Source organism: Pongo abelii, chromosome 8, assembly GCF_028885655.2.
Source record: "Pongo abelii isolate AG06213 chromosome 8, NHGRI_mPonAbe1-v2.0_pri, whole genome shotgun sequence".
NCBI lineage: Eukaryota > Metazoa > Chordata > Mammalia > Primates > Hominidae > Pongo > Pongo abelii.
Genome location: NC_071993.2, coordinates 61,903,515 through 61,921,938, shown reverse-complemented (window position 1 = coordinate 61,921,938; position 18,424 = coordinate 61,903,515). Strand labels below are relative to the sequence as shown.

The 18,424-nt window shown below is 38.1% G+C and overlaps 1 protein-coding gene, 1 non-coding gene and 1 pseudogene across 16 annotated transcripts in view; 2 read left to right on the top strand and 1 right to left on the bottom strand.

The window, feature by feature from the left end:
• NRG3 (neuregulin 3) overlaps nt 1–18,424 on the top strand; it is a 1,113,017-nt gene that overhangs the window by 458,482 nt on the left and 636,111 nt on the right. For all 15 annotated transcript variants that reach the window (XM_054522355.2, XM_054522357.2, XM_024254123.3 and 12 more), the window contains one exon: nt 16,267–16,396. In XM_054522355.2, coding sequence (XP_054378330.2) covers nt 16,267–16,396 — 130 coding nt within the window. The remainder of the gene's footprint in view (nt 1–16,266; nt 16,397–18,424) is intronic.
• LOC112135280 (U6 spliceosomal RNA) lies at nt 1,218–1,323 on the top strand. The gene has a single exon (XR_002916583.1). It is a non-coding gene; the product is annotated as a U6 spliceosomal RNA (small nuclear RNA).
• Nucleotides 9,414–9,953, bottom strand: LOC112135196 (high mobility group protein B1-like; annotated as a pseudogene).

Sequence of the window (18,424 nt, the reverse complement as noted above, 5' to 3'; positions counted from 1 at the left end):
ACATGGAGATTATGGGGATTATGATTCAAGATGAGATTTGGGTGGGGATATAGCCAAACCATATCAGTAACTTTCTCTCTGTTTAAAAATTTTTAAATTTCTATTTTTTTAAAGTTTGAACATGTTGAGGTTCAAATATCTTAAGCTTCCAAGTGCTCTTTTGACTTTTAATATATTTCTGGAGTCCCTTTTGGACTTCTTGGTTCTTAATGCTTCGGTTGCATGCCTGCATTTCCTCTCCTGCTTGTGTGCACTTCTCATGTGCCATGTCTAGGAAGTTGTATCCTTTCCACCTGATTTAGCATTTCGTTATCTTCTGTTGTGCAAGCTATCAATATGCCATCTAGGGTTGGGGCTGGAGATATAAGACAGCTTAAAGATATCATCCTTTTACTTAAACAACTATCCATCTTTTAAAGTACTTTAATATAATTTTCATAACTTTTCCAGTCAGCCAGAGTGAATACTCTCTAAAGTGTCTTTGACAGTTGGCTTTATTTTTTGAGGAGGAAACTTCTCTTGATTGACTTTTTTTGCACCATGATTTGCAGACAAGATACTAAGAATCTGGGGGTGGTGGCTGGGGCTAGTGTTAGAGTTAGTCCTGTTATAATCTCAGTTTCTCAACCCATCAAAATGAGAACACCATAGAAGTAAAAACATATTTCCTATGCAAAGGCTGCATTAAGATATGTCTAGTTCCCACCTCAACCCACTCTCTAAGCCTTTCTTGCATAAAATGCGGAGCCACCACACCACTACTGACAAAAGTGCCCTCTCCACGAACTCTCCTAGAATATTTTTTCTACTTCTGCCATGACACGTGACATAGTTAGCCAATGCATAAGCAGGGCTTCAAGCCAGGCTCTTGTGTTGCAATATCTATCCTTTCTTTATACCCCAGGTGGAGAAGAAAGTGCTTGGATTTCTGAACACTAGAATAAATGATTCAAATAAGAGCTAAAACTATTAAGGGGAAAAATAAGATTTTTAAGTAATTAAAGTGAGTGATACTCATTTTCATGAAGGAATTTGAAGAATCAAGTCAATGTTTAGACATTAATTCAAAGCCGTAATGGAATGAAAAGAAAATTTGAAAGAGAAAGTAATAGAAATTCCCAGAGTCAAGCATTGTCTTTATTTTTGTACTCACCTGCCTCCCCCCAATATCTACTTTGCACAGTATTTCAGTGTGTGCTCAAAGAAATGGGTGTTGGGTGCTTGCTTTGGCAGCACATATACTGAAATGGGAACAATACAGAGAAAGTTGTCATGGCCCTGCACAAGGATGACATGCAAATTTGTGAAACATTCCCTATTTTTATGGTTAATGGGTACAAAAAAAAATAGAAAATGTAAGACCTAGTTTTTGATAGCACAACAGGGTGACTATAGTCAATAATAACTTAATTGTACACTTTAAATAACTAAGAGTATAATAGGATTGTTTGTAACACAAAGTATAAATGCTTGAGGAGATGGATACCCCATTTTCCATGATGTGATTATTATGCATTGCATACCTGTATCAAAGCATCTCATGTACCCCATGAATATATACACCAGCTATGTACCCCCAAAAATTAAAAATAAAAATATTTTTAACAATGCTGTTGGGTAGATGGGTTCCAAGTTGAATGAACTACTAAAAAATGGTGTCTTCTAATTGCTCTTATTTACTTATTCTGGAGTGATAAATAGAGTGTTTGGCAAGGAGAAGCTTGAATATGTGTAGCTTAAAAGACTCCAAAACTCAGCACGGTTGGAAATGCAGAATATTAAAGAGATTTCTTTATGGAGTTGGGCTTTTTTGGCTTTTCCTTGCCTTTCTATGGATGAGGCGTGAAATAATAAGACTGTTGTGTGGCCCCTCCATAGTTCAGTTTCATTTCTGTAAAATGAAAATGATATTTATATTGGATTAATAGGTTTATTCCAAGCATTATTACTGCATGCTGACTTCTAAAGTTTCTCTTATCCCAAGGTTGTTGGTTTGAATTGTTAAAACTATAAGTCCTAAGAACATATTTATTTATTTTATATGTATATATCTGTTTTATTTTTATAGATTTAGGGAGTACAAGTGCAGATTTCTTACATTAATATTTTGCATAGCAGTAGAGTCTGGGCTTTTAGTGTACTCATCACCCAAAAAGTGATTTGGTAACCCAATACGTAGTTTTTCAACCCTTACCTTCCTCCCACATTCCCATCTTTTGTAGTCTCCAGTGTATATTATTTACCACTATATGTCCATGTGTACCCTTTGTTTAGCTCTCGGTTATAAGTGAGAACATAAAGTATTTTACTCTGTTTCTGAGTTGTTTTACTTAGGATCATTGCCTCCAGTTCCTGGTATCTATTTTTATACCAGCACCATGGTGTTTTGGTTACTAAGCCTTGAGAGTCCTAGATTTCACAAAATGATATGATTTCTTTTTTATGGCTGAGTAGTATTTATGGTATATGGTATTTCTGGTTTATGTATGTGTGTATACTATATGATATATATATCTGGAATATGGTATTTATGTTATATATATGCACACACACACTCATTAATCATCCATTAATGAACACTTAAGGTGATTCCATATATTTGCTATTGTGAATAGTGCTGCCAAAAATATACAGGTACAGATATCTTTTTGATATCATGATTTATTTCCCATTGGGTATATACTCAGAAGTGGGATTACTGGATCAAATGGTAGTTCTATTTTTAGTTCTTGGATAAATCTCCATACTGTTTTCCATAAAGGTTGTAGTAATTTACACTCCCATCAACAATGTATTAGCATTCCCTTTTCTCCACATCCTCACAATATCTGTTGTTTTTTGACTTTTTAATATTAACCATTCTGGCTGGTGTAAGATGGTATCTCACTGTGGTTTTAATTTGCATTTATCTGATGATTAATGATGTTGAGAATGTTTTTCATGTGTTTATTGGTTGCTTGTATGTTTTCTTTTAAAAAGTGTTTGTTTATGTGTTTGGCCCCCTTTTTAATGGAGTTATTTTTCTTGTTGAGCTGTTTGAGTTCCTTGTAGATTCCGGATATTAGCCCTTTGTCAGGTGCATAGATTGCAAATATTTTCCCATTCTGTAGGTTGTCTGTTTACCATATTCATCATTTATTTTGCTTTGTAGAAGTTTTTTTTAGTTTAATTAACTCTCACTTATATATTTTTGTTTTTTTGATTTTTGTTTTTGAGGACTTGGTCATAAATTCTTTGCCTAGGCCAATGTTCAGTAAAGTTTTTCCTAGGTTTTCTTCTAGGATTTTTACAGTTTCAAGTCTTACATTTAAGTCTTTAATTTCATCTTGAGTTAATTTTTGTATATGGTAAGAGATATGGGTATGGTTTCATTTGTCTGCATATGGTTATCCAATTTTTCCAGAACCATTTATTGAATAGAGTGTCCTCTCCCCAGTGTATATTTTTGTTGACTTAGTCAAAGGTCAGTTCATCATAGGTAGGTGGCTTTATCAAATCTAGGACTCTCAGTGCTATAGTAACCAAAACAGTATGGTACTGGAATAAAAAAATAGACATATAGATAAATGGTACAGAATGGAGAATTGATAAATGATTTCAGTAAAGTTTCAGGATACAAAATCAACATGGAAAAATCTGTGGCATTGCTAAACACCAATAATAATAATCAAGCTGAGAACCAAAACAAGAACTCAATCCCATTTACAATCATTACAAAAAAATACATAGGCATACATTTAATGAAGGAAGTGAAAGATCTCTACAAGCAAAACTACAAAACACTAATCATAGATGACACAAACAAATGGAAAATCACCCCCTGCTCATGGATTTGAAGAATCAATATCATTAAAATGACTATACTGCCCAAAGCAATGTACATATTCAACACCATTTGATTACATTACCAATGTCATTTTTCACAGGATTAGAAAAAAAATCCTAAAATTCATGTGGAACCAAAAAAGGGCTTTAATAGCCAAAGCAATCCTAAACAACCAGAGCAAAGCTGGAGGCATCACATACCTGTCTTCAAATTATATTAAAGACAGATTTAGACCATGAGAATAGACCTGAAGTACAGCAGTGCACTTCACTAATTGTATTGACTGTTAAGAAATTACAATAATTTTATTCTATATGGTAACTAACCACTACTCAAATCCCCCTGAAAATTGTCCCCCCAATGCCACCCTGGATGCCTGGGTTCCCAAATCTCCTCAGTGTTAATCCAGAAACAAGAGTTAACATTTAGCCCCAGAGGGACCTCCAGGACCCTGCTTCCCTCTTATGACTGTACAGATTTATTCTGATTAGTCCTGTAATTTCCGTATGACTTATTAAATATTTTGAACATCACATCCATACATACTTTCCAGACAAGAAGTTTGGATGTGGGGGAAAATTCTTTAATAAACAAACACATAAATTCTCATTTAAAAAAAAACTGCTTTTTTACATGGAACCCATGAACATGAACAAAAAAAACCTTGATTATTAGCCTCAGGTATGTTCACAAAAGTATAGACATGTTTTTCATCATTCATTTCCAAAAACATTATTACAGATTTGGAGCAACAAGGTGCTGTTACCTTATCATTCTGAAGTTTTGTGTATGCCTAGGATGTTGGTATAATCTTCATTGTTACAACCATTATGATACTTATTCACAGAAAGCATGCATTAAGCCACTTATTGTGTGTCAGGCTTTGTAATAAATTATGGTGATACAGAGATTGACTTGCAAGGTCCCTAAGATCCCATAATCTAGTTTGAGAAGAGGATGGAGAACGAACATGTAAGCAGTTAAGCTGCAATTCAGAGTGATCATCACAGTATTAGAGATGAGTAGGAAGTGTGCCTGGAGCTCTGAATACTTTCAGCCACTTCTAACCTGAGGAGCTAGGGAAGACTTCAGTATGTGCTTACATTTCACATAAATCTGAAACAATGAGAAATTATTTGTTAGAGACATGTAGCTGTGTATGAGGTAAAGGGAATAGCACATTTAAATTAATAGAGTCTAAAAGTCGCCATATGTGTTCCAGTATTACTGGAGCTCAAGAAATGTGGGAGAGAGACTAGGCAGTGCAGTCCCAGGGAGCCTTCTCTGATGGCTTGTGTAGGGAATTGCTGAATAAGCTAGAAAGTGTCAATCTGGTGTAATGAAGACTCAATGGAGTTTTAGCCACAAGATGAAGAGAGCTCACATGTGCTATTAAGGTGGATGTGTTAACTCTTCTTTTTCTTTTTTTTTTTGAGATGGAGTCTCGCACTGTCCCCCAGGCTGGAGTGCAGTGGCACAATCTCGGCTCACTGCAAGCTCTGCCTCCCGGGTTCACGCCATTCTCCTGCCTCAGCCTCCCGAGTAGCTGGGACTACAGGCACCCGCCACCATGCCTGGCTAATTTTTTTGTGTATTTTTGGTAGAGACGGGGTTTCACCGTGTTAGCCAGGATGGTCTCGATCTCCTGACCTCGAGATACGCCTGCCTCGGCCTTCCAAAGTGCTGGGATTACAGGCGTGAGCCACCGCACCCGGCCGTGTTAACTCTTGAGTAAGTAATAGAAGCCAGTGTGAGGTACAGGGAGACCAGACAGGAGGCTGTTTCTATGTGTGAGAAACTTTTATCCACTAGAAGTTCACATAAGGACACATTTGGGAAATAAAGATGTGGTAGAGAATGAAACACCATCCCCACCATGGATAGCATCCAGATTAATGCTGGAAATCACATTTCAATTAGAAAATTGCTTAGGAAACATGATGTCAGAGGAAGGAGAGCCGTATAATTCAAGTCTATGTTGGCATCTCTTTCAAGTTTCCCACTGCACCTGACTCAGAAGATAGACTCAGTCTGTTAGCTGAGGTCTCTCTGTGCTGGAGCAGCATGAAAAGGGCCCCCACCAGCATAGATTCAGTTCTCTTTGAAGTTTAAGATCCATCTACAACTTGCCATGTTCTTTTCTTAGCAGGAGGTATTGGGGTTCCTATGTACATGCTACTCACTGCTCACGTGTAAGTTAGGTAAAATTTGAGCAAGTGGAAAATGACCCTGCTGTAATCCAGATCATAATATTTCTAAATAAGCACACAAAATAGTCAACCAACCTACTTCATGATTTTTTATGGAATAAGGCAGAGACAAGGCCACTCTGCACCCACAAAAATGTGTAAGTATTCACTTCTGACCTATGTGAGGTAAGTGTCTGCTACTTCTCTGTCAATGGCAAGCTCTACTACAGTCCTCCAGCATATTGGATTTGTAGGCCACTCAGTTAGCAATTGTCTTCACTTCTACATAGCATTCAATCCTTAATGTACTCCTGCTTTTCTTACCCTGTAGAGTAGTTCAAACTCCCAGGGAGGCTGTTTTGTTAGAAGGAATGAAGTCTCTATGGGTATATTGAAAATCTCATCTACAATAGATAAAAGTCCATAATTTAGGGTTAGTGTGAGGACATTCATTCAATAAGTATTTATTGAATAACTATTGGATAGCAGGTGATGAGTTATTAGGAATACATATACCCACATACATGCACAAACACTCACACACATACACACACACACAGATATAAAACATGTTTGTATCTTCCAGAAGCATATGGTTTATGGGATAAACAAATGGAAATAATGAAGGTTATTATTTCTAGTAGCAAGTTTGAGAATATCCCATAGGGTGAGGCTCATTTTTGTTAGACTTTGATAAATCATCTCAGAGGCTAGGCTTCCCAGACGTGTGTGTTATCTGTGGCTCAAGACTATGAGTAGCAGTCATAGTTATGATTGAAAGAATGAGAGACAAAGAGCAGAAAGAGTGGGGAGTAGTTCTGTGGCCTGAATGGTGAAAAGGCCCCAGAGAAGAAAGCCTTTACTGGGCAACACTATAGAGAGTTTTGTAGAGAACAGAAATATCCAGTGGGAATTTATTTTTTGCTAAAGTTTTCTCTGTCTTATGTTCTCTGGGTGAAATCTGTGGACAACTGTGGGATTGTGGGGGTGCAAGGTGGCAACCTGCAGAACGAAGCATGTGCAAAGGCCTGAGGGGACATGGGAAATTTAAACAATTGTGGCTTGTGTATTGAACGTGGGGGGCAGTTATTATGTGTGAGATGAGGAGTGAGAGACGCAGAGGGCTTGGGAAGATTTTGGTCTTCATCGTAAGAGCCGAGATAAGCCATGACATGATTTTCTGAACAGCAGTGACTGATTGCTATGTGGTTATTTTTTTGCATATATTATGGAAACAGATTTTATTGTAAATAATTCACTTTAGGGTGGGTAGCATGTGCACAGACAGGTCTGTAAGGAATATTCCAAGTAAGATGAGATGGAAAGAAATGGTAAATTCAAAAGATATTTAGGAGTTAGAATCAAGAGTATTTGGTGATTGCACATGCAGGATCAAAAGAATGGCCACTAGGTTTCTGGCCTGGACAATGGGATCAGTGGTGTCACATTAACTGAGACTGGGAGTGCTAAAGTGCAAGTTTCTTGAGGAAGAGCAAGAGTTCCATTTTCTATAAGCAAATTCTGAGCTGCTTTTGCGATGTCCATCAAGAGGGGAGAGATAAGCAGACTGGAATTTAGAGAAGCCTGTGAGCTGGATGCATAAAATCAAGGTTATTGGCATGTAGATAACAGAGAAGATCATCCAGGGCAGCTGGTTTTCAGAGTTTAGGGTTCATGAGAATGATCTGGAAAGTTTTCTAAAGCAGCATCCAGGACCCACCTCCAGCGTTTCTGGTGCAGTAGATCTTGGATGGAGTCCATGCTTTACATTTCTAATATACTCACTCGAAGATTGTTCTGATGCTGCTAAATTGAGTAACATACTGGGAATAGCACTCACATAGAGAATAAATAAAAAAGAAAGAAATAATAGAAATAAAAATGTGACTATGGGAAACGGTATAACAGAGTCAGTCAAGCTGCATTGGTTTGTGTTTAGAAGCTCCCAGGTAAGAGCTATGAACCCTTGGGCCAATGAAGTAAACAAAGTAAGTAAAGACTCAGTCTCTCTATTTGTAAAAAAAAAAAAATGATAATAAAAATGCACAAATTCATAGTGTTATTTTAAGGTCAAAAAAGACAGCTAAAGGAAAACACTTAGCATAGTGTTAAGTATATGCTTGGAGTTATTTGAAAGCCAGTCTTTAAGTAATCCAGCATTTAAACATAGATTAGATGATAATAAGTTGGTGAAAGTCAAAGGTCAAGAGGAAAATCAAGACTATGTGATAACATAGATTCCAAGGAAACAAAGGATTTCACAGAGGCAAGAGGGTTATGAGTTTCAGTTGCTTTTGAGAATTTCAACGAGATGCAAAAAAAAAAAAAACCCACTATTGGATTTAGAGATAGCTGGTAACATAAAATAGGCCATTTCAGGAAGGCGATGTGGGGTGCAGAGATAGTGTCTCTGAAGTACATAGCACAGAGCCTAGCATAAGCCAAGGGCTCCAGTGACAGTAGCTGCTATTATTATTATCATAGTTCAGAGCAGTTTGAAATACGCATGTGTTTGCATGCTGGTTAAAGGAAATATATTCAGTTTAGGATAAGCTCTGCAATTCCCAAATAAATGCATTTCCATTGAACAAGCTATGTCCCATTCAGGTTTAAATAAGCTGAAACAGTTTTTAAAAGCAGGATTTCAAACTGCAACGTGGCAGATATGTCATGCAACTTTAACAAGGGCCCTTTCTACATTTGCTGCAAAAATTAATGGCTCTAGGATGCATCAAGAACTGTCAGTTCTCACAGCAGCCCCACGAATCAATTGAACTTTTAAAATCCTTGCCCTATACTCCCCATTTCTCCCATGCCAGCAACGTGAACAATTGTCTGATCTTTGGCAGCGGGGAGAAAGCTATCTTTGCCTCTTGCCAGCTGAGAAATGGTTTGTTTCCCTTTCAAACACCACTGCATTCTTCTTGCAATTTCCCTTTACCATTAAATATTTTATAACTCAGTCTCATGCCAGTGCTTCTTCCTAGGTGCCTGATAAATGACAGATTCTACAGGAAATTTTAATATATGGCAGCAGGTTTCATTTACAGTATTCCTACAGAAGAGGCTGCCAGAGTCAACAACCATATTTAAATGGCTCCTGGCTTGTAAAGGTAGTTTGCTAATCCTAAAAGCTTTTAGATTGCATTGCCAGATTCTTACCTTTTCTTAGAGAATCGTCATATCATGAACTCTATGGGAGAGAAAAAAAAAACTGCTTGAGAAATGTGACTTTTTTGTTTGTTTGTTTAAAAATAAATCTTACACAGCCTTACATTTCAGTTTTTTTCTTTAAGAGGAATAAGTTGTGTACAGGGGGGTTAAATGCTTTATAGACAAGAAAAAAAAAACTGCACTAGAACCAACTCATCATCTTCATCATCTTCTTCTGCATCCTCTTCATCTTCCTCATCTTTCTCCTCTTCCTTCTTTTCCTTGCTTTTTTCAGCCTTGACAACTCCCTTTTTTGCTGCATCAGGCTTTCCTTTAGCTCGATATGCAGCAGTATCCTTTTCGTATTTTTCCTTCAGCTTGGCAGCCTTCTTTTCATAAGGCTGCTTGTTGTCTGCAACAATGTTGTTCCACATCTCTCCCAGTTACTTCCGAACATCACCAATGGACAGGCCAGGATGTTCTCCTTTGATTTTTGGGTGATACTCAGAGGAGAACGGGAAAAATCCCGAAGGAGACCTCTTGGGTACATTGGGATCCTTGAACTTCTTTTTTGCCTCCTCTTTGGGAGGGATATAGGTTTCCATTTCTCTTTCATAACGGGCCTTGTCCGCCTTTGCCGCATCTTCAAATTTTCCTTTCTCTTTAGCAGACATGGTCTTCTATCTCTCTGAGCACTTAAAATGATGAGTTCATGTCCTTTGTAGGGACATGGATGAAATTGGAAATCATCATTCTCAGTAAACTATCGCAAGAACAAAAAACCAAACACCGCATATTCTCACTCATAGGTGGGAATTGAACAATGAGAACACATGGACACAGGAAGGGGAACATCACACTTCGGGGACTGTTGTGGGGTAGGGGGAGGGGGGAGGGATAGCATTGGGAGATATACCTAATGCTAGATGACGAGTTGGTGGGTGCAGCGCACCAGCATGGCACATGTATACATATGTAATTTACCTGCACGTTGCACACATGTACCATAGAGCCTAAAGTATAATAATAATAATAATAATAATAATAATAATAATAATAATAAAAAAGAAAACTGAGAAGTTGACCGAAGCATCTGGGTGCTTCTTCTTGTGCTCCTCCCGACAAGTTTACACAAAAAATGCATATGATGACATTTTGTCTTTCGGCTTCTTAGGATCTCCTTTGCCCATGTGTAGTTATTTTTCTGCGCTAAGAATTGAGGCCGCTGCACTTTCGCGGACATAAGAAACGAACTCCTGGAGCTTAAGGTCAGCAGAGGTTGGATTCCTGTTGCTGCGCCTGTGGCCCGCCGGAAACGCGCTACAAAGTAGTGGCGCGTCCGCCCGCGCAGCTCTAGCGGACAAAGAGGAAATCTGACATTTTTAAGCCAGGAGTGTGAAGAATTTATTTAGGATCTAATCTGAGTCTCAATATTTTCCAATTATTATTATTATTATTTTTTTTTTGGTGGCGGGTGGTGGAGGGCGATCTTGTTTTTCCCATCCAGGATTCCTTTTCCTGTGCCAGTTCAATCACACATATTCAAGCCCAGCTCCAATGCCAACACTTTAAGAAACCCTCAGAGGTAACTATAGCCTGAATTAATCTCTCCCTTTCTTTGACTATCTCATGCAATTATTATCTGTAATAGCCCATTTAGTACTCTTGTTCCTGCAACAATATATGTGTTCCCACAGTGTGCTGCATTGTGCCGGCAACATAGAAACCTCCATAAGTAATATTCAGGTTCAACTCAGTAGTTAAGGGGGAAACCAGTCATCGTTTCAATTCATTAATAAATTACTTTCATTGCAAAATCTGCGGCGATTTCTGTCTTCCAACCCAACATTTTCTTCCCATTTCACCTTTAATGAATTAACCACCACCACCTCTCACTGTGCATTTAATTACTGTACTGATTACTTACTATGTATGCTACATGATGTGGAAAGAATAGAAAACTTAAAAGCAAAGCACTCTCCCTGACCTCCCTGGGGATAGAGACCGAAACGTATAAAAAAATAAGAAAACACATTAAACTACATATAACAAGTGCCAGATGAGTGATCCAGATAATCGCACAGTTCCTGTGGCCCCAAGTGATGGGGTACTATTTCTAATGCCAGCAGCAGTACTTCCTTAAATTGATCCCTAGACCTTGGTCATGGTGCTTGGAAAACCCTTTCTTAGCACCATCTCTGCTCATCTTAATCCTAACACTCCTTTATTCTTCCTGTCCCTCTTTTTTTGGAAAATCCTTTCCAATTGTTTTGCTTTGTTTTCTCCTCGTTTGTCCTCCATGCTGCTGAGCTGATTTTTCCCTCCTTTAATGAAATTCTATGCTCTTTCCCTAAGTTGTTTTGGAGCCCTTCTTATATCCTAACTTACTTCGCTTCCCAGAAATTTTTAAAATAGAGTTTTTGTTCACTATAACACTTTTTTTTTTTTTTTTTTTTTTTTTCTGTTTTGAGACAGGGCCTCACTCAGCCCTGTCTCAAACAGGCTGGCGTGCAGTGGCACAATACCAGCTCACTGCAACCTCGACCTCCTGGGCTCAGGTGATCCTCCCACCTCAGCCTTCTGAGTAGCTGGGGTCACAGGCGTGCGCCACCATGCCCAACTAATTTTTTATTATTATTATTTGTATAGATGGGGTCTCCCTATGTTGTCCAGGCTGGTCACAGACTCCTGGGTTCAAGTGATCCCCCCACCTTGGCTCCAATAGTTCTGAGATACAGGTGTGAGCCAGAGTGCCTGGCCTATAATACCACTTTTTAACACAAACAATTAGAAAAATACTATATAAAAGAGTTGTCCTTTTTTTTTTTTTTTTTTTTTCTTTGACGGAGTTTCGCTCTTGTTGCCCAGGCTAGAGTCTTTCCAAGTAACTGTGAATACAGGCACCTGCCACCGTGCCTGGCTAATTTTTTGTATTTTTAGTAGAGACAGGGTTTCACCATGTTAGCCAGGCTGGTCTCCAACTCCTGATCTCAGGTGATCCACCCACCTTGGCCTCCCAAATTGCTATGATTATGGGTGTGAGCCACCGCACCAGGCCAAAATTTCTCCCTTCTATAAATACCTATTCTGTGCCTCTGTGTGAAGCCATCCATAAGCCCATGGATTAAAGATGTGAAGACCTGCTCTACTCCTTGGAAGCAAGCTCATGGTCCAGTCAGATGGGAGCTTCAGAAGCTGATGAATGTGGAGAGAATGATGTCTGATAGCAGGGCCCACTCTGGAATAAGGGAACATAAAGAAAGCCTTGAAATACAAATTGGTATTCACGGGAACATTAGGCCCCTCCTGTTTACTTACAGGAACCTTCATCCATATAATTGTTTTGAAGGCAATAGCTCTATAACAAATTATTTACCAAATTACATTCCTAGAAACAGAAGTTTGATTAAGTACATGCCAAAATAGTACCGTATAGTATAGCCAGCTTAGTGTGTTGGACTGTCTTAAAAGTGGCATAGCTTCAAAAAATATAAACAAGCTTCCAAAAGGGTTGAATTTGCTCACAGATGAGAGTTTTTGATTACTAAGATACACCAAGGTTGTTTAGGATCATAACTTTTATAGTTTGGCATTAGATCTTATCCATGTTCTCATTCTCACAAATGTTCCATGTTTCTTCTTCAGAATAAAACACTCAGTTGGATACATTAGAGCACACTGTGCCACCTTAGGGCACAGAAAGAAAATAAAGAATTGCACCTTGTATTTTATTTTTGGCTCATTCTTATTTATGTTCCATTTTATGTGTTTTATAGTATATCTTATATGTTGAAAATTAAACAAATAGATGTATGAATACATACATGCGCTTTAATCAGATGTATAAATGTAGGAGGATATCATCCAAAATTATTAGCATCTCTTTAGTAGGCTTTGTTTGGTTGTAAGTAATAGAAAATCTCAGTAAGAGTGACTTAGACACAGTATGCTTATTATTTAGTTAACAAAAATCTAAGTAGGTGGTCTTAGAGTTAGCATAGCAACCTAGTGATTTTATTAAGGGTCCAGAATTTGCCTGTATTTCCATACACATATTTTGCATGATGACTTTCAAGAATAAAATTTCACCTCATGATGAATTACACTTACCTTACCCAATGCCTCTGTGATTTCAGGTGGGTAATACTATATAGATAATATACAGTAAAATGTGTAGGTATATTGTAAGGTTTCAAATGTATTGATAATTGCAGTTATTTACTTGGAGAATGATCATACCCAATATTTTATTATTGTTTGTTATATTGTCATTAAAAAGTTATAATAATGATGTTTTCATTGAATTCAGTAAAGTCATTGTGAGGGTTAAGCATGTGCATTTTAAATTAATTTGGAGATTCTTTAAGCTATGGAAATGGAAAGCCTCAGTACATGTTAAGCCTGATATCTGAGCTTTCCCACCCCAGACTTTTGCAGAGCCATTTACTTGGGTCTCTGATCCTCTGTAATGTGCTGATAGATGATAACATGATGGAGAAATCAGTTGGTAGAATGGGGCGGTAACCACTAGAGACAACAGTTGTCAGATGGAAATTAATTGATTGTAATTGCTTTGCCATTGTATTGCACTTGAAGTCTGTAGCTTGTTAAAACCACTGATTATAAAATAAGGATCTCACTTTGTATGCTGTAGATTATGTTAATGAAAAGCTGTTCTTAGAAGCATGATCAGTGAATATCAATAAATGGATAATAAGAAATTAAAGGAAAAGTTAACTAACTGATCATGAGTTAATATACTTCAGCAGCCAGAGTAGCAGTCAACTGTGCACCGTTTCATATTGAATTTTTTGCTCAGAGCTCTTGAATTTTAAATATTTCCCATAGAGAGATTGATTCTGTGTGACTGTTTATCACATACTGTCTTGAATAACAGATCTTTTCTGTAGAGAATCTCCTGCAAGATGGAAAATGTGTGTGTTTTGCAGAGCCTTTATTTTGTGCCAAAGTATTAACAAGCAGATATTTTGAAATGGAAAACATAAGTTCCCACTGCAACACCAATAGTGGTTTATTTCAGTGCTCGTGGAATACGAGTAACATATGTGTGAGGGTCTGTGTGAATCTGAAGGCCTTGCTTTTGCAATCTTTATCAATATTATAAAAAGTATACTAAAATGATAACATAAATGTTAAATTATATTTCACTTTTTGCTGTACAAAATGCGTTAACTTTTGTAAAATTGTAATGAGGTTTTTAATTATAGCTTTCATTTATAGCATTTAATTGTTGATGTTAGAGAGATCAGATATTTTGGAGATATTTTTATGAGCACCAATTCTCATTAAGCCTCCATGCTGGCCCTCAAGGACCTTACAGAAAAAAGGAACAGATAAAACAAAGAAAGGATTACTTGCAGTGTTGAATGCAGTGATGAAAGTGATAAAAGGCACTGGGAGGCATAAGATGAGATCATCTAAGTTCTGAGGATTTCTGGGTGTCTTCAACAAAGAATGAAGGTCTGGGAAGAAGGAGCAGTGTGACAGTTCTTGGTATTTTGGGGAAATAGAATGATAGTTGAAAATTAAGTTGCATAAAGTTTTAGAGTGCAAGAAGAGACCAGACAGATAAACATATAGATGGCCCATGCCCTGGTTTGCCCTACTGTGGATTTTAAAGTTATTCCCACAGGAGAGCCCATGAGGATTTTTAGATGTGGGAGAGACAGGGGTGAGTTTCCGTTTAAACTGATCACTCACCGTCAGTTGTGACGATAATCAGGGAAGAAGCTCATTGTGACCTTCGTTTACTGTCTTAGTCCATTTTCTATTGCTTTAACTGAATACCCGAAGCTAGGTAATTTATAAAGAAAATACTTTTATTTCTTGCAGTTTTGGAGGCTGGGAAGTCCAAGGTCAAGGGGCTGCATCTGCCGAGGGCATTCTTGCTGGCGAGGACTCTCTGCAAGCCCTGAGGCAGTGCAGGGCATCACATGGATAGGGAGCAAGAGCATGTCAACTCAGTCCTTCTTTCTCTTCTTGAACAGCCAACAGTTCCATCATGGGGGCCTCACCCTGATGACTTTATCCATTCCTAATTACCTCCCAAAGGCCCCATCTTCAAGTATCATCAACATATGGATTTGAAGATTAATTTTCCAACACATGGAATTTGGGAGACACATTAAAACAAGAGCGGTTAACAAGCTGCTATAATATCCCATGCTTGAATATTATTATTAATCTGAATCTCTGTAAAGGAAATTAAAAGTTTAAGCACTGAATAATTTTTTCTTCTTTGACTTTTTAAGTATATTTTTTGTTGAATGTTACGGTGGAATTGGAGCTAATAGTTGCTTAAAACTCTGTAATTAGAATAATGTCTACATGTGTTAATAGAGTCTGTATCTTGTAGACAGCACTTATTTATGGTGAGTCTCGTATTTGGGATGCAGATATTGATGTATAACTTAATTTGAAAATGTAAGTAATTATGATTTTAAAAATGCATGTTTAATATATGCTAAAAAATGACAATAATTGGTCCTGTTAAATATTTACCAGAAACATTCTTCATATTTGAGAATCTGTTTCAGAATTTAGAACATTTGCATTTTAATTACATAATAAAAGGAGAAAATGAAAGAATAATTGGCTTAGCTATTAGCCAATTATAGCTGTAACTGAAAAAAAATCCCACAAACTGACATTAGATTCCACAGAACAGTCACAATATACATTGATCAGATGTTTAATTATATTTGGCAGGAATAAAGGAAAGGGAATGTTGTTTCAATCCTTCATACAACATGCTTGTTAAAACTGAAATTAATGAGGGTGGATTTGGGGTGTTTGACTTAGGATCATTTAGCTTTTAGTGTTTACTTGTCCTCAAATGGGGCTTCTCCAGAGTGACTCCAATAGATAAAATTTAGCGGAGAAATAAGACAATTGAATACAGTGGTTACAGCCAGCTGCATTTGGTCAGTACCACGGAGGGTTGGAGCTGTCTGTCTTGAGTCCCAGAGGTCAGAGCCCATGAGAAGGCCTCCATACAGAGATCCAGGGCCAGTGACAGGTGTTGTTGGTGTCAGAATGTACTGCTGACAGCATTTCCCCCTGTGCTTTTCCTGGCAGATACAACGACATATTCCACAGAGCGATCCGAGCACTTCAAACCCTGCCGAGACAAGGACCTTGCATACTGTCTCAATGATGGCGAGTGCTTTGTGATCGAAACCCTGACCGGATCCCATAAACACTGTCGGTAAGCCACTGAGGCCACTGGTGGAAAGGGCAGGCCCGCAGCAAGGCCTGGGGGTGGAGGGCGCTGGCAGCATCTGGAATGTGTCATGTCCGGGATACACACAGTCCCACCATTTGAACAGCAGAATCGCGAGTCTTAATTTGGAAAGGGCAAGACTGCTGTCTCTTTAACAGTGGAAGAAGAGAAAATGGAAACAAAGTAGTTACGGTTTGAGTTTTACCTGACCAAGCAAACAAAGATTTACTTTTAGATCTGCAAAGTTAATGGAAATAATTATTTACACACTTTAAAGGCGTATGTTTATGATGTGGAGCTTAGGCATGTATCCTAGTACTCAGAAATAATCTGTTCTTGAGAACCTACAGACTGTGGCAGGAGAAGCAAACTGCTCATCTAAGATCTAGAATCTCAGTGTTTATTGTGAACCAACCTCAGAGACTTTGTGTCCAGAGAGAACTGCATTTTATTTTGTTTCTGCCCTCCTTTATTAATTTCAGTACTTTTTCTTAACACTTCTGATGAAACACTCTCCAGCAAGAAGTTGTAAATGAAATAGTAGTCCTGTTATAGTATAGGTAGAGAACTACTTGGGGAAAACTCCCAGTAGAGATCAGGAAGGTGTTTAATTGGTTTTTAGAGACATAAGGTTATGTCACTGCTAAAAATAAAAACAAGGGGGGATAAAGAGTGCACTTATAGACACTGCAGCTTTAAGACTCAATAGAAGAATCAAATTAACATCTGAAAAATATTTCTTACCGAGCTTTCATTTCCAGTATTACCCTGGTAATTTGTTTTTCTTTGCAATTGTATATGCATCGGTGATCATATATATCCACACCCCTTTTCTTCTCTTTATTTACCCTTCTCGTATGACACAGTTATTAAATTAATTATTCTGAATAGTGAGGCATGGAAAATTATGACTTTTTTCTATTACTATTATAAAACTCTATTCCCATGTTTTTTCACTAAGATGGTGTAGAGAAATGTATTGTATAGTTACGAACTTAGAACATGCCATGCCAGCAGAAGCTGCCTGGATCCAAGAGCCAGGTTTAGTCCGCAGGGAAGATGTATTGCCACACTGAGCAATGGCACAGGTTAGATACATGATATAGTAGGAGGGCTCTGTAAAAGTTACCATATGTCCTGTGTCAGGACAAATAGAACTGTGACCTTTCTCACCCCTGACATGTGGTGTTCATATATGACTTTGGCAGTGCTGCTGCATTTACCCTAGTTGCAAAATTTGCACCCTATTCCTATGCCCTGCAAACCTGGGTTGGGGAAGAAGGGGAGTGGGGATTGTTTCTCTCCACACTCCTCCTCTCTCATATTTATTGTGACTGTGCATGTATGGATACACAGCACACAAGTGACATTAAGACCTTAAGAGAACATCCAGGAATGAGCTACTCCTTCAAAGCATGATGTGCATGCAAGCTCTTTTAGATCCTCAACCATGTTACAGTGGCCAATCTAATGGGATTATCATTTGGAAGTGGCCAATGCAATCAATTATGTTTGAATTCATAATCAATTGAAGAAGGGATGAATCAGAAGCATTAGCTAAAGTAGTGGCTTTCTTTGATGGTGTTTTACCAAGAGGAGGCATCAGATCAGGTCCCACCACAGTATGCAGGCTGAGATAATTCATCTTTTCCAAAACTGAGACTATCAGGAGAAAAAAGTAATTCTTCTTTTTCCACATATGGCCATGCTGTATTCTTCATTACTTCATGAGTGTATTAATTTGCTAGGACTGCTGTAACAAAGTGCTACAGACTGGGTGGCTTCACTGTGGAAATTTACTTTCTCACAGTCCTGGAAGTCAGAAGTCCAAGATCAAGGTGTCAGCAGAGTTGATTCCTTTTGAGGCCTCCCTCCTTGGCTTATAGATGGTCAAGGAGATGTACCTTATTATGTTTCCTCTATAGGTGTTTGTGTTCAGAGTTGATTCCTTTTGAGGCCTCTCTCCTTGGCCTGTAGATGGTCAAGGAGACGTATCTTCTCATCATGTTTCCT